General features: G+C 34.1%; 3 protein-coding genes and 1 non-coding gene across 6 annotated transcripts; 1 reads left to right on the top strand and 3 right to left on the bottom strand.

Annotated features, from left to right (window-relative positions):
• Positions 1-2,614: 2,614 nt before the first annotated feature.
• Positions 2,615-6,453, bottom strand: LOC125197384 (zinc finger BED domain-containing protein RICESLEEPER 1-like). Of its 3 annotated transcripts, none has more exons than XR_016137738.1 (5): positions 6,340-6,453; positions 4,004-5,994; positions 3,879-3,932; positions 3,370-3,664; positions 2,615-3,280 (listed from the first exon to the last, which is right to left on the bottom strand). XR_016137738.1 is itself a non-coding variant. In XM_089069971.1 (4 exons), the coding sequence occupies exons 2-3, from the start codon at positions 5,961-5,963 to the stop codon at positions 3,889-3,891; spliced, it is 2,004 nt and encodes a 667-aa protein (XP_088926097.1). In that variant the 5' UTR covers positions 5,964-5,994; positions 6,340-6,453; the 3' UTR covers positions 2,615-3,664; positions 3,879-3,888. The 3 variants fall into 3 exon arrangements, 1 of the variants encoding a protein (XP_088926097.1); XR_016137739.1 differs by having other exon boundaries at positions 2,615-3,270; XM_089069971.1 differs by having other exon boundaries at positions 2,615-3,664.
• A 1,306-nt stretch (positions 6,454-7,759) lies between these two features.
• On the bottom strand, positions 7,760-10,551 carry LOC125195498 (polygalacturonase-like). The gene is made up of 4 exons (XM_048093641.1): positions 10,105-10,551; positions 9,272-9,561; positions 8,808-9,036; positions 7,760-7,981 (listed from the first exon to the last, which is right to left on the bottom strand). The coding sequence occupies exons 1-4, from the start codon at positions 10,549-10,551 to the stop codon at positions 7,760-7,762; spliced, it is 1,188 nt and encodes a 395-aa protein (XP_047949598.1).
• A 672-nt stretch (positions 10,552-11,223) lies between these two features.
• On the bottom strand, positions 11,224-11,305 carry TRNAS-AGA (transfer RNA serine (anticodon AGA)). The gene has a single exon. It is a non-coding gene; the product is annotated as a tRNA-Ser (tRNA).
• Positions 11,306-11,715: 410 nt separating this feature from the next.
• Positions 11,716-13,674, top strand: HVA22F (HVA22-like protein F). Its single transcript, XM_048095440.2, has 5 exons — positions 11,716-11,845; positions 11,928-11,954; positions 12,052-12,174; positions 12,254-12,500; positions 13,516-13,674. The coding sequence occupies exons 1-5, from the start codon at positions 11,799-11,801 to the stop codon at positions 13,540-13,542; spliced, it is 471 nt and encodes a 156-aa protein (XP_047951397.1). The 5' UTR covers positions 11,716-11,798; the 3' UTR covers positions 13,543-13,674.
• The last annotated feature ends 2,242 nt before the right edge of the window (positions 13,675-15,916 follow it).

Here is a 15,916-nt window from a genome sequence, read left to right as displayed (position 1 = left end):
TATACTTAATCTCAAGATAATGCATGCAATGTAAGATTAGTCTTAGCTTATGAGCCTTAGCCTTTCTTGTGTAATAATATTTAGTCTCAGGCTCATTCAATCTCAAGTAAATCTCGAGATAATTTAATTTTGAGCGACCAAACACCTTCAGAAAGCGGATATTAATACCTATCAAAATTGACCATCCAACCACGCCCTCAATTATTTCAGGTTTAGAGCTTTGCCTACCTATAGCTATATGCTACCCCACCCCACCCCTCTTTGAATAAATATATACTATGCTTTCCTTTGCCCTCTAGAATTGATGTACATTGGGGTTTTTGATTCAGTTTCATCTTATAGATCAATTGGTGCTATTCTTGGGAACTGAGATGAGAAAACCATTTATGTAAACATATATATTTGTCACAAAGTGTAAATGTAGGTGGCCACAAACATAACTCATCCATGTACATACTAGTTTAAGAGAAGTGATGTTTCTATTCCAACTTCATGTTTTACCTGAACTAACTAGTTGCATTTGTCCATGATTGTGTGGTGAAAAGCTGCAGATTATAAATGGCTATCAAAATTTTCAAAAATAGAAAAAAATAATTGGGTAGCACATCACCCCTCTATAGATGACTATCATAAACTTCAATATTAAAGAGAAATCGGGCTCAAATTTTCGAACCCTAAAAAATCTCGACACATTGGTGGACGAAGAAAAACATAGCCAGAGTTCGAATGGGTTGACCCGACTAACCAGATTTTCATGGTTAACTTCACTTAAAACCTAGAAACAAAATAATGAATTTTGATAATCAAGCAACATAAGAAAATTTGGTTAGTTGGGTCAATCCAATTCAAACTCGGGCTTTTTTGTTGTTTTTATCCTGAATTTTTTTGGATTGCTACTTTTTATTTGCCAATTTTGTATCAAAAAAATGTTGGAATATTTTTGCAAGAAAAGAAAAGGTTTGTAACAAGGAATTTTACCATATTATTGTATGCAAATGACAATTGACTACACATTGAGAATGTAAAAAATGAGATAGTGTGTTACCTTCCATTAATTGTCTATGAGTATTAACTATTAACTACCCTATCATAATTGCGTTAAGGATGGGCAACACATCTTGTTTTAGAAAGTCACTATTATCATTATGGAACTTTGTTTCCAAGCTTTAATACAAACGAAATTAGTAAGCAAAAGTTGATTACAAGTATTCATATTTGAAGGATTGTGAATTCATATACAAATTTGAGCATCCTAATTCTTTTGCATGTTTTGGATACTAAATTTGAACACATTTAGATGCTAACATTAGGGTGTTCAATTGATAATGAATGATGGGAGAAAAAAAATTGATTTGATTGATTTAAATGTTTAATATCATGACTTTGACTATGTATAGCATATTAGAAAAGGTTGTTGAGACCAAAGGAATAAGAATCAATCTTTATTTTTTTTTCAAAGGGATATGGGAAGTTGTGGTAGGAAAATGAGATGTGGAATTTAAAGAATTGCTTTAAAAAGAAAATTCAATTTAACTATGATCACTGCGTTTGTAAGTTTTTAGACAAGCATGTTAGCCCTAATACACTATACTATACGTAATTAACACGCAATTAAAATCGTGAAAATTGTGTAAAAGCTTAGTGATTCATGACATTGTAACAAAATTACCATTGAAAAAGCTTTATCGTGAAAATTTTGAGTTTAATTAAGCCTTATTGACACTCACATATACAACAATAAACTAGAAAATTCACTTGCTCTTTAAAATTAAGTTTATCGTATATTTTTTTTAATTAAAATTCACATGCTTCCACGCTCACGCATATGAAATGACCATAGCCCTTTCGTTGAACAGAAACGTCTCACGAACTAAGTTGCACGAGTATCATGCATTCTCAAAAAATATAACGTGTTTAACAATTAAGACCCATCGATTTTTTGTGACTAATTACAAATATTGATTGAGACTCATGCTAGGTAAATCACTTTTATTAAATGAGAATGAGTGGAGTCTTACTTAGACGCATCTTCACTTTTTTTAAGGTGCTACATTAAAGTTTGTAAAGAGTGACTTAGCCACAATTAATGCATTTACTATTATTGGTATTGCATTTTTTAAAACCCTCACTAATTCCAAAGTTAACTTAAATCAAACATAATGCTACGTACCTCATTTGTTTTGTTTATTGTGTAATTTTTGTATATTTGTTTTGTTTTATTCAAATACCTCAAAAATTATTATTATTGTCATTGATTCTACAAATTAAATAAAATCAAAACTCCATCTATTCATTTTTTTCTATAATTTCAAATTAACGAATAAAATAACAAATCGAGCTCTGACTTTAATTAATCTATTAAATTAATAACGTTGATAACAATTTTTGAGGTATTGGATAAAAATAAGTGCATAAAACAAAATGAATAACTCTAAGATGGGCGAGCAAAAAAGGAGAGGCATTAAGATGGTGCATTTATTTTAAAGGTAGAGAAAAGGAGAGCTTAAAGAAGTAATAACTCCTTTATTAACTTTGATTTTTCTCTTTCACGGGACCTACTTAATAACTTTCAATCACATGTCTTTGATCATAACCAAGAACCAAATCACAACCCTTTTTCAAGGTTTCAAAATTGGCAAAATTAGAATCTTAAAAATAGTCAACTCAAATACTATACAATCATAAGACTACAAAGAAAGCACTAACAAAATAAGTCAGAAAAGAGATAGACAGTTGTGCTTAACATAAAAGGGATTTTCCCCATAGCAAAAGATGGAAAAAAACACCAAATTTCTATTAATGCAAAAGAAAAAGACTCCCACTTTTCCACCTTCGTTGAGCAAATATCTCCACACAATGGCAAAGGATATTCTTTCAGCATAACCAAAGTTTGTGTGTGTTTAGAGGTGAAGAGTGGTGGGCTCTCCAAACTGTGCACAACCATAGTGCTTGTATCGACATAAACGGAAGAACGAAAGCAGACAAGAAAACAATGGATCGGAAAGGTCCCACTAACATTGTACCTACTTTGGGTGCTCAGCCTACCTCCAATAATTCTCAAGCAACCATGGGGTGGGGTTGTGGGGAGATATATTCACTGACCTTTTTTCGTCTCTGATAGCGTTGTACGTGGTCAAGTGTTGAAGAAGCTGCGAATATGTTTAGTCTGTACAGTCATGATACTTTTGGACAGGCAGCAAAACATTTATCTTCTATGTAACAACTACTACGTAGTTTGGACTCAAAGGAACAAGAAGCTCGATCGATTGACTGGTGAAAACTACAATTTGTGAGAATGAGTGAACTAGTGTTTAGCAATTGCTTTAAACAAAAAAGGTTATAAATTGACAAAGGAAGGTAAAAATAAACCTCTATGCCAAGCGAAATGGGAAATCGTCAGCGCGAGCTTCAGAACTCCATATATACACGAAGGCTAATTTCCATAGGTGTTATATTTTCTTCTTCCCATAGAAACATGCCGTCAAAGTAAATAGACAAGAAGACTAGATTTGGGTTTAACACTTGGATGACCAGTCTCCCACAAACTAGTGAAGATCTGCAGTGTGCAACTTTCTAAATTACAACATCCTTTCCTGTACAGCTTTTTATTATATTAGTAGATTCGCAAGAAGCCATGATAGTCCTCAGTTCCAAATGCAGATCCCTATGAAAACATAATTAGCTTTCACTTAATATAAGGAAGAATCCAAGTGAAATGCTAGTAATACATGAAACTTCGTGCTTAATGAATTTATGGCAGCCTGGGAACTATAGCACATCTTTAAAAACTACTCCACTTCATAAGCACTTATCATAATTCATTAGGTGAAAACAAATCAAGTTTAATATATAGATGGAACATGTAAGAAATACCATACCATAGATTTGCTATTTTGCATCGACGGGCAAAGCAAACACCGGAGTTTTGGGATCTGTTGCCACAAAATGCAGAGTATATGAGCAGCAAGTACATAATATTAAAAATCAGAAATATGGTAGATACCTTCCACTTCATTTCGTATCCAGTCTTGAGAACACATCAAAGCTTGCAGAGTATCAGACTTCTCGGCACCCCAAGAATGATGAAGGACTCTATCTCCAATATCAAATAGGGACTCCGGTGCAACTTTTGATATTGGAATCCCCAATATGTTGCGTGCCATCATTGAAAGCACAGGATATCTTGGTTCATGAACTTTCCACCAGTTTAATATACTAAAATCAGCACTACGAGGGAAGAGTGGCTCCTCTAAATACTTGTCTAAGTCTGATTTTGTGTTTGGGCTAGCTGAAGTTTCATGGAGAAATCTGTCGAACCCACTAAGCCTGTCCTTAACAACACTGCCATTGCTTTCGGAAGATGAGCTTTGACCGTGAGCAGCTAAATGTGAATAGCTAGCATGACCACTGTAAAGAGCTTTCATACAATTTGAAACAATGTCCACGCAATCAGGAGCACTATCACCATAGATTTGGGGGTAATAATACTCCACCAGTTTCATCTTGAATCGTGGATCTAAGATGGCTGCAATAGCCATAATCAGGCTGCATTTCTTCCAATACTCATCAAATTTTGATTTCAGTTTCAATGCCAACGAGCTGATAAAATCATCTGACTTGTGGCACCATTCTATCAACTGTAAATGAATGTCACAAATCTCAGCAAAATAGGAATTCGCAGTGACAAGTTTGTGCCCAACAAAGACATTAGACACTTCATGAAAGAACTTCAAGATGCTCGTAATGCCCCTCAATCTATCCCAATCTACGCCAGAAGGACACATTGAAAAGCCAGGATCATGTTCTTGCAGCTGAGGGAAGGCTTCTTTATACTCTAAAGCAGTTTCGAGCATCACATACGTAGAATTCCACTGAAATGGATTGTCGGTGGACAACCATTTCTGTCCATTTATACCAACTAACTGTACTATCTCATTGAACTTTTCTTGTGTTTCGCGAGAACCTTCAATGTACTGTATGGTTTTCCGCACTTTGTTGGTTATCTCAAGTGACGTCTCCAGGACATCTCGGACCAATAACTTCACCGTACTTGCCGCACATCTTACATCAAATAATTGTCCTTCACACATAAGGAACCTCTGCTGAAAGAGTTGGTCTCTGATGCTATATACAATTTTGTCGTATGTCACAAGATTATCAATAGTCAGTGAGAACAACTTTCGATCGATATCCCAATTCCTAAGACTTGTCATGATCAATTCTGAGAGCATGTCTTCCGCTTCAGAAGGATCAACAGAAAAAAAGTCTAAAATCTTCTTCTTTACTTCCCAAGAATCATCAATGTAATGTGCTACCAAGCAGAGATAATCCGAGCCTCTATTCGTAGCCCATCTATCTGCGCTAAGGCTGACCTTCCCAGGTAATTTATCCAACTCCTCGTACACTCTTTGTTTCTCCCTTTTATATAACTCTATACACTCAGCCTCAATTCCATTAACTGTCACAAAATCAAACAACGGCTGGAGGTTTTGAAGAAAGGTTTTAAAGCCAACATCCTCAACCATACCCAAAGGATATCCGTGCATTATAATCATACGCGCAAGATCCAGCTGACTCCGCCTTTGATCAATACATAAGCTTCCCACATTCATATTTCTAACTTCCACCCCTTGTTCAAAATTTGCACTTGCAACCGTAACCATCTCATTCCTCACGGCAGATTGATTACAACTAAAGTTGGCAACGGCAAGAGTGGTTTGCTTCCTCTTTCCCCTCGTCAACAGCTGGCTTATATCATGGTTCGAACGTCTACGACACCTGATCAGATGGTTTCTCAAATGAGACGTCCCACTGGTACTCGATCCGCTGAGTGTTCTTTTACAATGGCGACAGATAGCACCAAAAGTTTCGCCTTTTTTAACCCTGTCGAAGTCGTTCCACACAACCGATTTCATTCTACTGGAATTGACAATCACTGCTTCTTCTTCTGTGATCTCCATCATCTCACCACTTTACCCACTCAACAAATATGAACTGAAAATAAATAAAAAAACCAACTTTATTCATGGAAATTCGAACAAAGCTAATTAAAAATCAATCAAATACAGAAACCAGCATCCAATTTGAAATCAATCATCGCATAATTAACGATACATTAACATCATGAAAATAAAAGGCAAATGCAGAAATCTGAGAAGCTATACAAATACAATCAATTCAAATTGAGAAGTAAAAAACCCTAACCCTTGGCTCATCAATCAAATTCTCTCAATAAATTAAACGAAAAACAGGATTCTGATTTCGGATTTATCCATCCAAATTACACGTGAAACCACCGAAATCTGTCAAAAAAATCAGAGAAAAAACTAGCAAACTTACAGGGAATTGAGATTACTACAAAATCTCCGAATTGGAATTATGCATATAGCAGAGGTGGCGTTGCATTGATTTGGGAGAATTTCTGTTTCAGTGACTGTGTGTTTTGTGCGTGTGAGGGAAAGAGAAATTGTGTATAGCTCTCTCTCCTAAATGGGCCTCATATTGGGCCTTATTGGGCTAGGTAAACTATGAGTGCTAAAGAATGAAATTCTCTTTCTTAAAAAAGTTTTACATATTTAGTTTTATTATTACTCCCTAGACATGCCCACGGTTTGTAAACCGGTGGTTCCAGTTTCAGGAAATGTGGAACCGGAACCGAACCGTAAGGCTATTTCACGGTTTCAGTTTCGGTTCAAAAACCGGCGGTTCTGGTTGCCGGTTTTTCAGTGATTTTTTACGGTTTTTCACGGTTCTGAACCGCTAGTTTCCGGTAGTTTTTCGCGGTTCCGGTTCGGTGTCACGGTTACGGTTTGGAACCGTCCTGAACCGACGGTTCCGACACGGTTTCGGTTCGTAAAATTTGAAACCGGAACCGGCCCGCGGTTCAAAATATGGCGGTTCCGGTTCAAGAAAAAAGTCACGGTTCCGGTTCAGAACCGGAACTGGCGGTTACGGTTCCGCGGTTAACCGCCGGAACCGAAAACCTTGGGCATCTCTATTACTCCCTCCGTTTTTTAAAAATAGGAAGGTTTTAAACAATATGGGTTTTAATACACAATTTGGTAAAGTAAGAGAGAAAGGAGAAAAAAATAGTAATGGAATTAATGTTAGTGGATCATGAGGTCGACATTAAGTTGTTAGTTGTAGTGGTATAAGTGGTAAATAAATTGATGTATAGGGATAGAGCCAGGCCCGGTATGTGCTGGGCTTATTAGTTGAGATGGGTTTCAATTGGGCCGTTTTGTAAACCTAGGCCCGGGCCTATCAGAGGCACACCTTCTATAATTAGTATTTTTTTAATGTAATTAGATGATTAATTAATAATAATAGCATATTTTCCCTATCTATGCATGTCATCTGGGTTGGGCCGAGCCAAGCAAAATTATAAAAAGCCGGGCCGGGCCTCAATACAGGTGGGCCTCGGCGGGCCCGGGCTGGGCTAGACTCGGCCCAGCCCACTTAACAACTCTATATAGGGGTGTAAAGATTTTCTAAAATAGAAAGTTTGAAAGTTGCTATTTTTAAAGAACGGACTAAAATAGAAAGAGTTGCTATGTTTGAAAAAGGGAAGAAACTATTGACTATATTATAATAGTACTTTTTAAGATCACAAATATTTGGTCTCAAACATAGTCATCCGTCTTTTCTCTTTTCTTTTGTTTTTCATTTGGCTTATGTGAAAAAAATACATAAACATTTGCGATATCATATTTAGTAATAACTCTAGCTAATCTCTCAAGAAATATGGTAATACAACTACTCATGAAAGGCATCTCAATGGCTTGATTACTCCATCCATATTCTGAACGGTGTTTCCACATACAACATCAACTGTTTTATTCTTGTAGTTTAGCTTTATTTTATCTAGTGCAATTCCGGTGCATGGCTCCGATTTACTGCACTTCAAGTTCACTCCGGTTTCCGTCGCCGATGTTCCATGTATATCTTTATATGTCACGCCGCTAATCTTTACACCGGACGACTACAATAAAGGATTTGAGGGTTAGAAAGTGCTGAAATTATAGTATAATACAACAAAAATAAAAATATTGTAATATGTAAAATATGTTATTAGTATGACTTTTTGTATCATATGTACCCCCTCCGTCCCACTTAAAATAAAACATTTGGAAATCGGCACGGGATTTTATGTAGTGTAGTTGAGAGAGTAAAGTAAGATAGATGAAAAAGTAGAGATAGAATTGTTTCCATTTTAGGAAACGTTTCATTTTTAATGAGACAACCAAAAAAGGAAAACGTTTCATTTTTAATGGGACAGAGGGAGCATATATCTGTTCGACTATAAAAAATAATACTTCTTCCGTTTCTAATAATTTGTTACCATTTAACCTGCACAGGTTTTAAGAAATCTAATAGAAAGTGGTCTGAAAAAGTTGATGACATGTGGGTCCTACTTTTATATATTAGTTTTATAATAAAATGTGAGTGTGAATGAATTAGTGGAATGTAGGGTTTACTACAAAAAATGGTAAAAGTGAAAGGTGACAAATTTTTAGGGACGGACAAAAATGAAAATAAGTGACAAATTTCCATGAAAGAGGGAGTAATAATAGTACTACTTACCAATTCGACCATTCAAATAATACTAACACACGTACCTATTTGACTGAGATAATAATTAATTTGTCAAGATTATTTAAAATTGTTTAAAATCATTTTCAACCCTTGATAAACTAATGCAAATAAAAATCAATTTTCCATCATGTTGCATTAATCAATAGTAGAAGGGACTAAATATAGATAAAGAAGCAAAGATGGATCCACACTTATCAATGATATATGTATACCTGATTGGGACAATTTTGATTGCTGGGGCAATAATTCTGGTCAATGATAATAGGGTTTTCGGCATTAACCATAGTGAGATTCTCGTAATGAACATTTCTAACAAATCCATTGCTTGGCCTTGCCCATGTCTTTATTCTCACACCATTTTCTGTTCCACTAAAAACACACGATTTCACTGTCACATTTTCCACTCCTGCTTCATCCATTACCCACCCTAGACTTCCAATGCTGCAAAGAAAAAAAAAAAAAATTGATATTTAATTACATCAATTTTCATCAAATATTCATGAATTGATTCAAGTCTAGACCCCCTGTCCTAGCGGCAAAGAGCTTAAACATTATTGTATGAGGTGTCGAGTTCGAGCCCTCTTAATATCAGATGTAATTTCCTCCTTTCTATAGAAGTTTATTTAAAAAAAAATCATGAATTGATTCAAGAAAGGATTTATAGTTATGGTGGAACCTTATGCCGTGGCCCGGGCCGCATGCGACGTTTTGGACGAACAAGTTGGAGGTTCCGGGACTCACGGCGATGCAGTCGTCGCCAGTGGCGATGTGGGAGTTGGTGATGGAAACTCCCGACGACCGCCCGATGTGAATTCCGTCGGTGTTGGGGCTTTCATCGGGTGCGGAGATTTTTATATTTTGGAGTTCTGCGTCGCGGCAGCCGTGGACGACGATGTGGAACATTTGGCTATTTATGGAAGTTAATCCGTTGATGCTTATTTTGTCCGAGTTGAGGAATGCTAGTGACTGGTCATGAGAGAAGATAACATAGGAAAATGATTAATTACACGTTTTTAAAATTTTATTAGAAAATATAATTTTTAGTTGCTTGTTATCAAAGACACCTTCACATAATAAAATTTGTAACATCAAACACTAACAATTGAAAAAATAAGCTTAGTAGGGTTTCAATCTTCTCGAGCGCTACATTTAGTGACAGACGGGACTAGCCCTATCAATAGAGATAGCTTATTTAGTCTATTTGTGTTACACAGTCGCGCAGGACATTAGAATCCGCGATAGAAACACTTAAAATAATCATTTAGTTCATGCATTGGCGCACCCACATGTAAAGGGAGAAGGGCTATAGCCCCTAATGAATCTAAATTTTCAATATTTTTCTATAAGTTTTAAAATTTATTCATATTTTGAGGATATTGGTATATAAAAACCCCTAATAATAATTTAAATTACATGAAAATTTAGCGCCTACTCATGTTTATTTATGCATCCGCCCCCATGAGTTCATGCATGACTAGCAATACAACACGTTAAAATTCAGAGTTTTACCGTTGCTCCTTTTGGACAATTCTTGCCGGAAGCTTTGCAGGCCCACAAATTGGTGCCTTGACCATCTAGGGTTCCGCCACGGATAGAAACTCCGGTGACTCTTTTGAATTTCAACCAATGGACACTATTACCAATGACATTGTAATTCGTTGGGGCTGAAAGAGTCCCATCAATCTGTATGGTTGTGGCATTATTTTTGCACTTGCTGCCGTCGAAATACGCATTTCCCAAAATGTACCTTCCTTGTGGCACATATATGGTGGCCGGGGACACGGAGGCGCAAGCTGCGTCCCAAGCAACTTGAAAAGCCTTGGTGCAGTCGGATTTTCCGTCGGCTTTTGCACCGTAGGAAAAGACATTGTAAGTAGGGTTTGCTGCTAGAATTGATGCTGAAAAGTAGTGTAAAAATATGACAATGATAATTTGGAGCATTCTTGAAATGGCCATTTTTGTTTCTGTGTAGTGTGTTTTCTATGTTATGTTTTTTTGTTTGTGATTTAAACTAGTTTAGTAGCTGTATTTATAGGGTTTTTGGACTAACTAAGAAAATGTTATAAATCCATTCTATTAGTGCAATCACCATTTCTTTGATATATAGTAGTCTTTCTAGAGTCAAATTACTATATACACAAAGAATTATATATACGATTTCATAAAGTTTAGACCATTTAAAGCAAACAATTTCACATTGCATCACTATTTTTGGTATTCTTTTTCAATGTGATTAATGATACTATCTTGTACCACGTGTAATTTTTTTTTTATCGAAGTTTATTGAAAATAAATATATAATTTCGTTAATTAATTTGATAAATAAATCATTACATACTTATTTGGACACTTTGAATTGACTAATTTAGTTTTTGGGCAACATATTACTATAATAATTTCAAATATACTAATATATTCAGAATTCAGAATATCAACCCTAATTTTAAAATTCGGATTTTGGGCCAGTCCAATGGACTATTCGAGCCACTAACGATAAAATTAATATATGATGAAAATTTATCATATATACAACGTAAAATATTTAATTATACTTATTGTGAGATACATGGTTATAATCAAACATGATTAAATACTAATATCTTTTAACTACAAAAAAGAAAAGAAAAACGTGGTCGGCAGGATTCGAACCTGCGCGGGCAGAGCCCACATGATTTCTAGTCATGCCCGATAACCACTCCGGCACGACCACATCTGTTAATTTTCAATTCAAATATTTATATAATATCAATTTCTATAGTAAGATCCCTTTTGCAGTTTTGCTCTTCCTGAAAGATATACTTTACCTACATTTGACACCAACTCCATAGCCTACTTAGGAAAAAAAAAGTACTTTTACTACTAAATGGTGTCCAATTACAGTTTTCCATCAGTCACATACTTAAAAAATTAACTAATTACGTTCATTAAATAAATAACAAAAAACCAAAGAGAAACCCTTGAGTTTGGTTTCTCTATTAATTTCTTGCCGCCTTCATTTTCTTCCACATGTTGGTGGAAGTAAAGAAGCCTTTGGCATCTTCCTAAAGAGATTCTTAACTTGGGGTGTAATAATATTGAATACTAAACCCCATTCTCTATAAAAACACTTTGAATATAACTCAATTTTCTACCTTCAAACAGTTACATTCTTTCCTAACTTTCATCAACAATTCTAAAAAGAAAAACACCATATTTTTACAGACATGGGTTTTTTTGTAGCCCTTGCAAGAAATTTGGATGCACTTCTTGGGTAATTTTTCTTCCATTTTTACAAGTTTCTTGATTTTTTGAAGCATTGATTTTTTATAGAAACTTCTTTTTTAATGTTACAGGCCTGGAGTAATGCTTCTATATCCATTGTAAGAATTCTTACACTTTTTTTCTTATTAAAATTCATCAAATTTTATCACATTAATTATAATATTTTTTTAATAAAATATTAATAATTTGATATAGATATGCATCGATGAGAGCAATTGAGAGCCCATCAACCTTAGATGATCAACAATGGCTGACATATTGGGTTCTCTACTCCTTCCTTACATTGTTCGAGCTCTCATGTTGGAAGATCCTCCAATGGTAATTCTAATATTTTAAATTTCAACGTAAATAAAAAAATAATTATGTATTTAAATGTGTTATGTATATTAATATGTAGGCTTCCATTTTGGCCGTACATGAAGCTCATATTCTGCTTGTGGCTGGTTCTTCCCATCTTCAACGGCGCAGCTTATATTTACGAGAATTTTGTACGAAAATACGTTAAGGTCGGGAGCTATGTCGGCTCGAATGTTCCAGAAGGCCAGAGGAGGGTTCTTCAGATGATGAGCCTTGATGCCAGGAAATCGGTCGAGAGGTACATCGAAAAATATGGAGCCGAAGCCTTCGACAGGGTCGTCAAAGCGGTGAGACGACTATTCTCATTTGTTGATATGGTATCTGAGTAGGTCTAGGTCGATCTTAAATTTAGTTTTTTTATTTTTTTTATAAAATCGAACATGATGAAAAATAATGTAGTTGTCTTGAAAATAACAACCTCGCAAATAAAACTTGAAACTGATAGGGTTATAAAGCGATTAGACAACTATCCTTGTTCGCTAAAAGAGTAGTATCAAAGTAGGTCTGAGTCGATCTTGAATTAAGTTATTCGACTTCTTAATGAAATCAAACACGATGAAAATCATAATTTGTTAAAATATGGTTAATATACTCCCTCTATCTCATAGAAATTGACCATTTAGGGTTGATACGAGTTTTAATGCATAATCAGTAAAGTAAGAGAGATGGAGAAAAAATAGTTAAAATTGTGTAGTGAATTGAAAGCAAAAGAGGAAAAAAGTTATCATAACTAGATTTGGACTATTATAAAAGATAAACGAATAAAATATGACTTATTTCTACGGGAAAGGGGAGTATTTGATCTGAAAATAATGATATTATGTTAACAAAATTGGAAGATTCCATTTGTCAAAACGATAAGACAACTATAATTGTTCGTCAAATAAGTCTAAAGTTAAACTTGAATTAAATTGCTCGGCTTTTCAATGATATTGAACTTGATTAATATCAAACACGATTAATCTTATACATAGGTTTAAATTGATCTTGAATTAAGTTATCGACATTAATAAAGTCGACCACGATGAATCATAACAACTTCTAGCTAAAATGGGATTATAATATATTGTCTAGAAAAGAACGACCTCCTCAATATTGGCTCGATTTTTCCTATGTGAAAGATTAAATTTAACTCCAACAAATTCAGCCCTTTGAAAAAAGAAATAGTATTAAAATGTGGTGGGCCCCAAAGTGTTCGACTTTAGTTTATTTTATGTGGAATCTTGATTTGAACGAATTTATTTGAGATTTGTGTTGTCACGCCTTTGCTTGATTATGAAGAAAATAATATTTTTGTTGCAGGCTGAACGAGAAGCAAAGCGACATTGAGGAGTTGTGTTATTCTTTAATTTCCATAGAGATTATATTGAGGTTGTTGTTTGGTAACTGAATTTGGAATGATGTTGTAATTGCAATTTTATGAAATTGAATTTGAAGTTAATTATGATATTCAATTATAAACCTTTTGTTTGGTAAAATCAGCTAACTGATAAAATTTAATTGCATTTCCAAATTATATTTGGTATGTCAAAAAAGTAACTAAGAATTGATATTGACTAGCTTTAAATTTATTTATCTATGTATTTATTTACATCTTGGAACTCTACCACTATGTATTTGAAGGTATCATAATAAGACCATAAAGTAATAAAAATTTGGGAGTAAACTAATATATTAGGGTAATACGAAATTGAATTCAATTTAAATGGAAAAAGTTATTTATTTATAAAATATAAAATGGACCAATTGTCGGTGGCGAGTATTCAATAATGCATTGATATCCATGTGGTAACGTCGATGGCGTCAAAGTGTACACACCATTTTGCAATAATAACATATTTTTAAATAAATGAAAACATATTATTTGTAATTTTGGTCTGTTAACTATCTAATTTAATCACCGATATTTTTTATCCTTTCATTAATAATAATGTTTTATAACGTTTTGAAATAAATGGGTATTTCTATTTTATCGATCCTTTCAAGATGAGTATATTCATTGGGGGCGATTGTCGATAAAATTATTTTGCAAATCAGAACATATACAAATTCAATTATTCAAACTTAATTACCGTTTCACAAACTTTGAAAACCTCTATTATTTCCACCGCTTGACATAATCTTGGAAGAAAGAGAAATTATGCATATAGGTTTGACCAATAGTAACAAGAAACAAATGTTCAAAAATTAAAATATAAAATCTAACTATTTTAATAATAAAAATGATAATTTGTAGAACACAAAATTAAAAAAAAATATCTCTAAAAACTTTCAAAATTATTTGAATAATTTCAAATGTTTTTAAGGGGTTGCAACCTACCTCAGTCCGGCCCACAACTTATGCATGTGTTCATCTATATAATTATCAATTTTAATTTCGTTAGTCAACTCGTATTTTATCTGTCATTATTGAAACAATTTCTTTGTTCACATATCGTGAAAGGTTTTTGTACGAATGGCTAAGACTAAATAATATTCTCCCAACCCATTATTCAATAGTCATGACACCTATATTTTAGTCATTCCATGTAACATGTCCCCTTTTTCTTGACATAGTTTGATAATTTCGTAAATTAGTGGAGTAGTATTATTTTGTCCACAATTAATAATCACAATTTTTCCTTTTAAATTATCCATAAAAATTAATTACTACTTTGTTGAGTCTATTTTCCATTTATAACACCTCCAATACTTTTTTTTCTCTATTCTTTCCCCATTTTTTTACGGAATTAATATAGATAAAAATGAACACAAAAATGTGAATTTTTTACGTATCCAATTCAATATAATGTATATTTACATCTAAGAGCAATATTAAGCCAAAAATGAACTACACCTATATGATTTTCAAATACAATTTACAATGAGATGAAATATGTATATCAATAGAAAAATGAATCATAATCCTATACACCATTAAGCACAAATATAAACTGATTAACTTCCTTTCAAAATTCGTACTTTAATTTGGTAGGAAACTCGTGTCATTCTCCACCAAATTTACTGCTCCCTCCGTCTCGGCTAAGATGACACATTCCTTAGCCGACACGGGATTTTGGGAGTTATTAGTTAATGTGTTTAATTGGAGAGAGAAATTGTGGATGAAAATATTAAAATAGAGATAGAAAGAAAGATGAATATTTTAATAGAAAATGGATCCCCTGCTGTGCACAGCAGGGGGTTGTGTTAAAACACAATTTTCTATGAACAAAACGCAGCAACACTTGTTTTATTTCTTTTTCTTTTGCCTTTTCTTTGATTTAATTTTGCCTGTTAGAAATGGCACAGCCCCTGCTATGCACAGCAGGGATCCTTTCTCATTTTAATAGGGATGGAAAAATGTGGTTAGGTGTATTAATTGGAGAGAGAGAGTTTCTAAAAAAGGAAATGTGTCATCTTAGTTTGGACAAACTAAAAAGGAAAACATGTCATCTTAAGTAGGACGGAGGGAGTACCAATGAACAAAAGTAATACTCCATCCGTCCCAAGATAAGTGACTTACTTCTTGTAGCACGAGATTTAAGGAATGATATTTAAATAAATTAAAGTGGAGAGAGTAAAGTATGAGAGAGGAAAAAGTAGAGGAGATAAGAGAGAATAAAGTAAGAGGTGTGACTTTTTGCTAATGGAAATAGGTCACTTATAGTGGGACACCCCAAAAAGGAATACAAGTCACTTATCTTGGGACGGATGGAGTATAATT

Source organism: Salvia hispanica, chromosome 4, assembly GCF_029641045.1.
Source record: "Salvia hispanica isolate PSC_SH4W2 chromosome 4, Shi_PSC_v1, whole genome shotgun sequence".
Lineage (NCBI taxonomy): Eukaryota > Viridiplantae > Streptophyta > Magnoliopsida > Lamiales > Lamiaceae > Salvia > Salvia hispanica.
The sequence above is the reverse complement of the archived record's forward strand: the minus strand, read 5'-3'. Positions and strand labels throughout refer to the sequence as shown.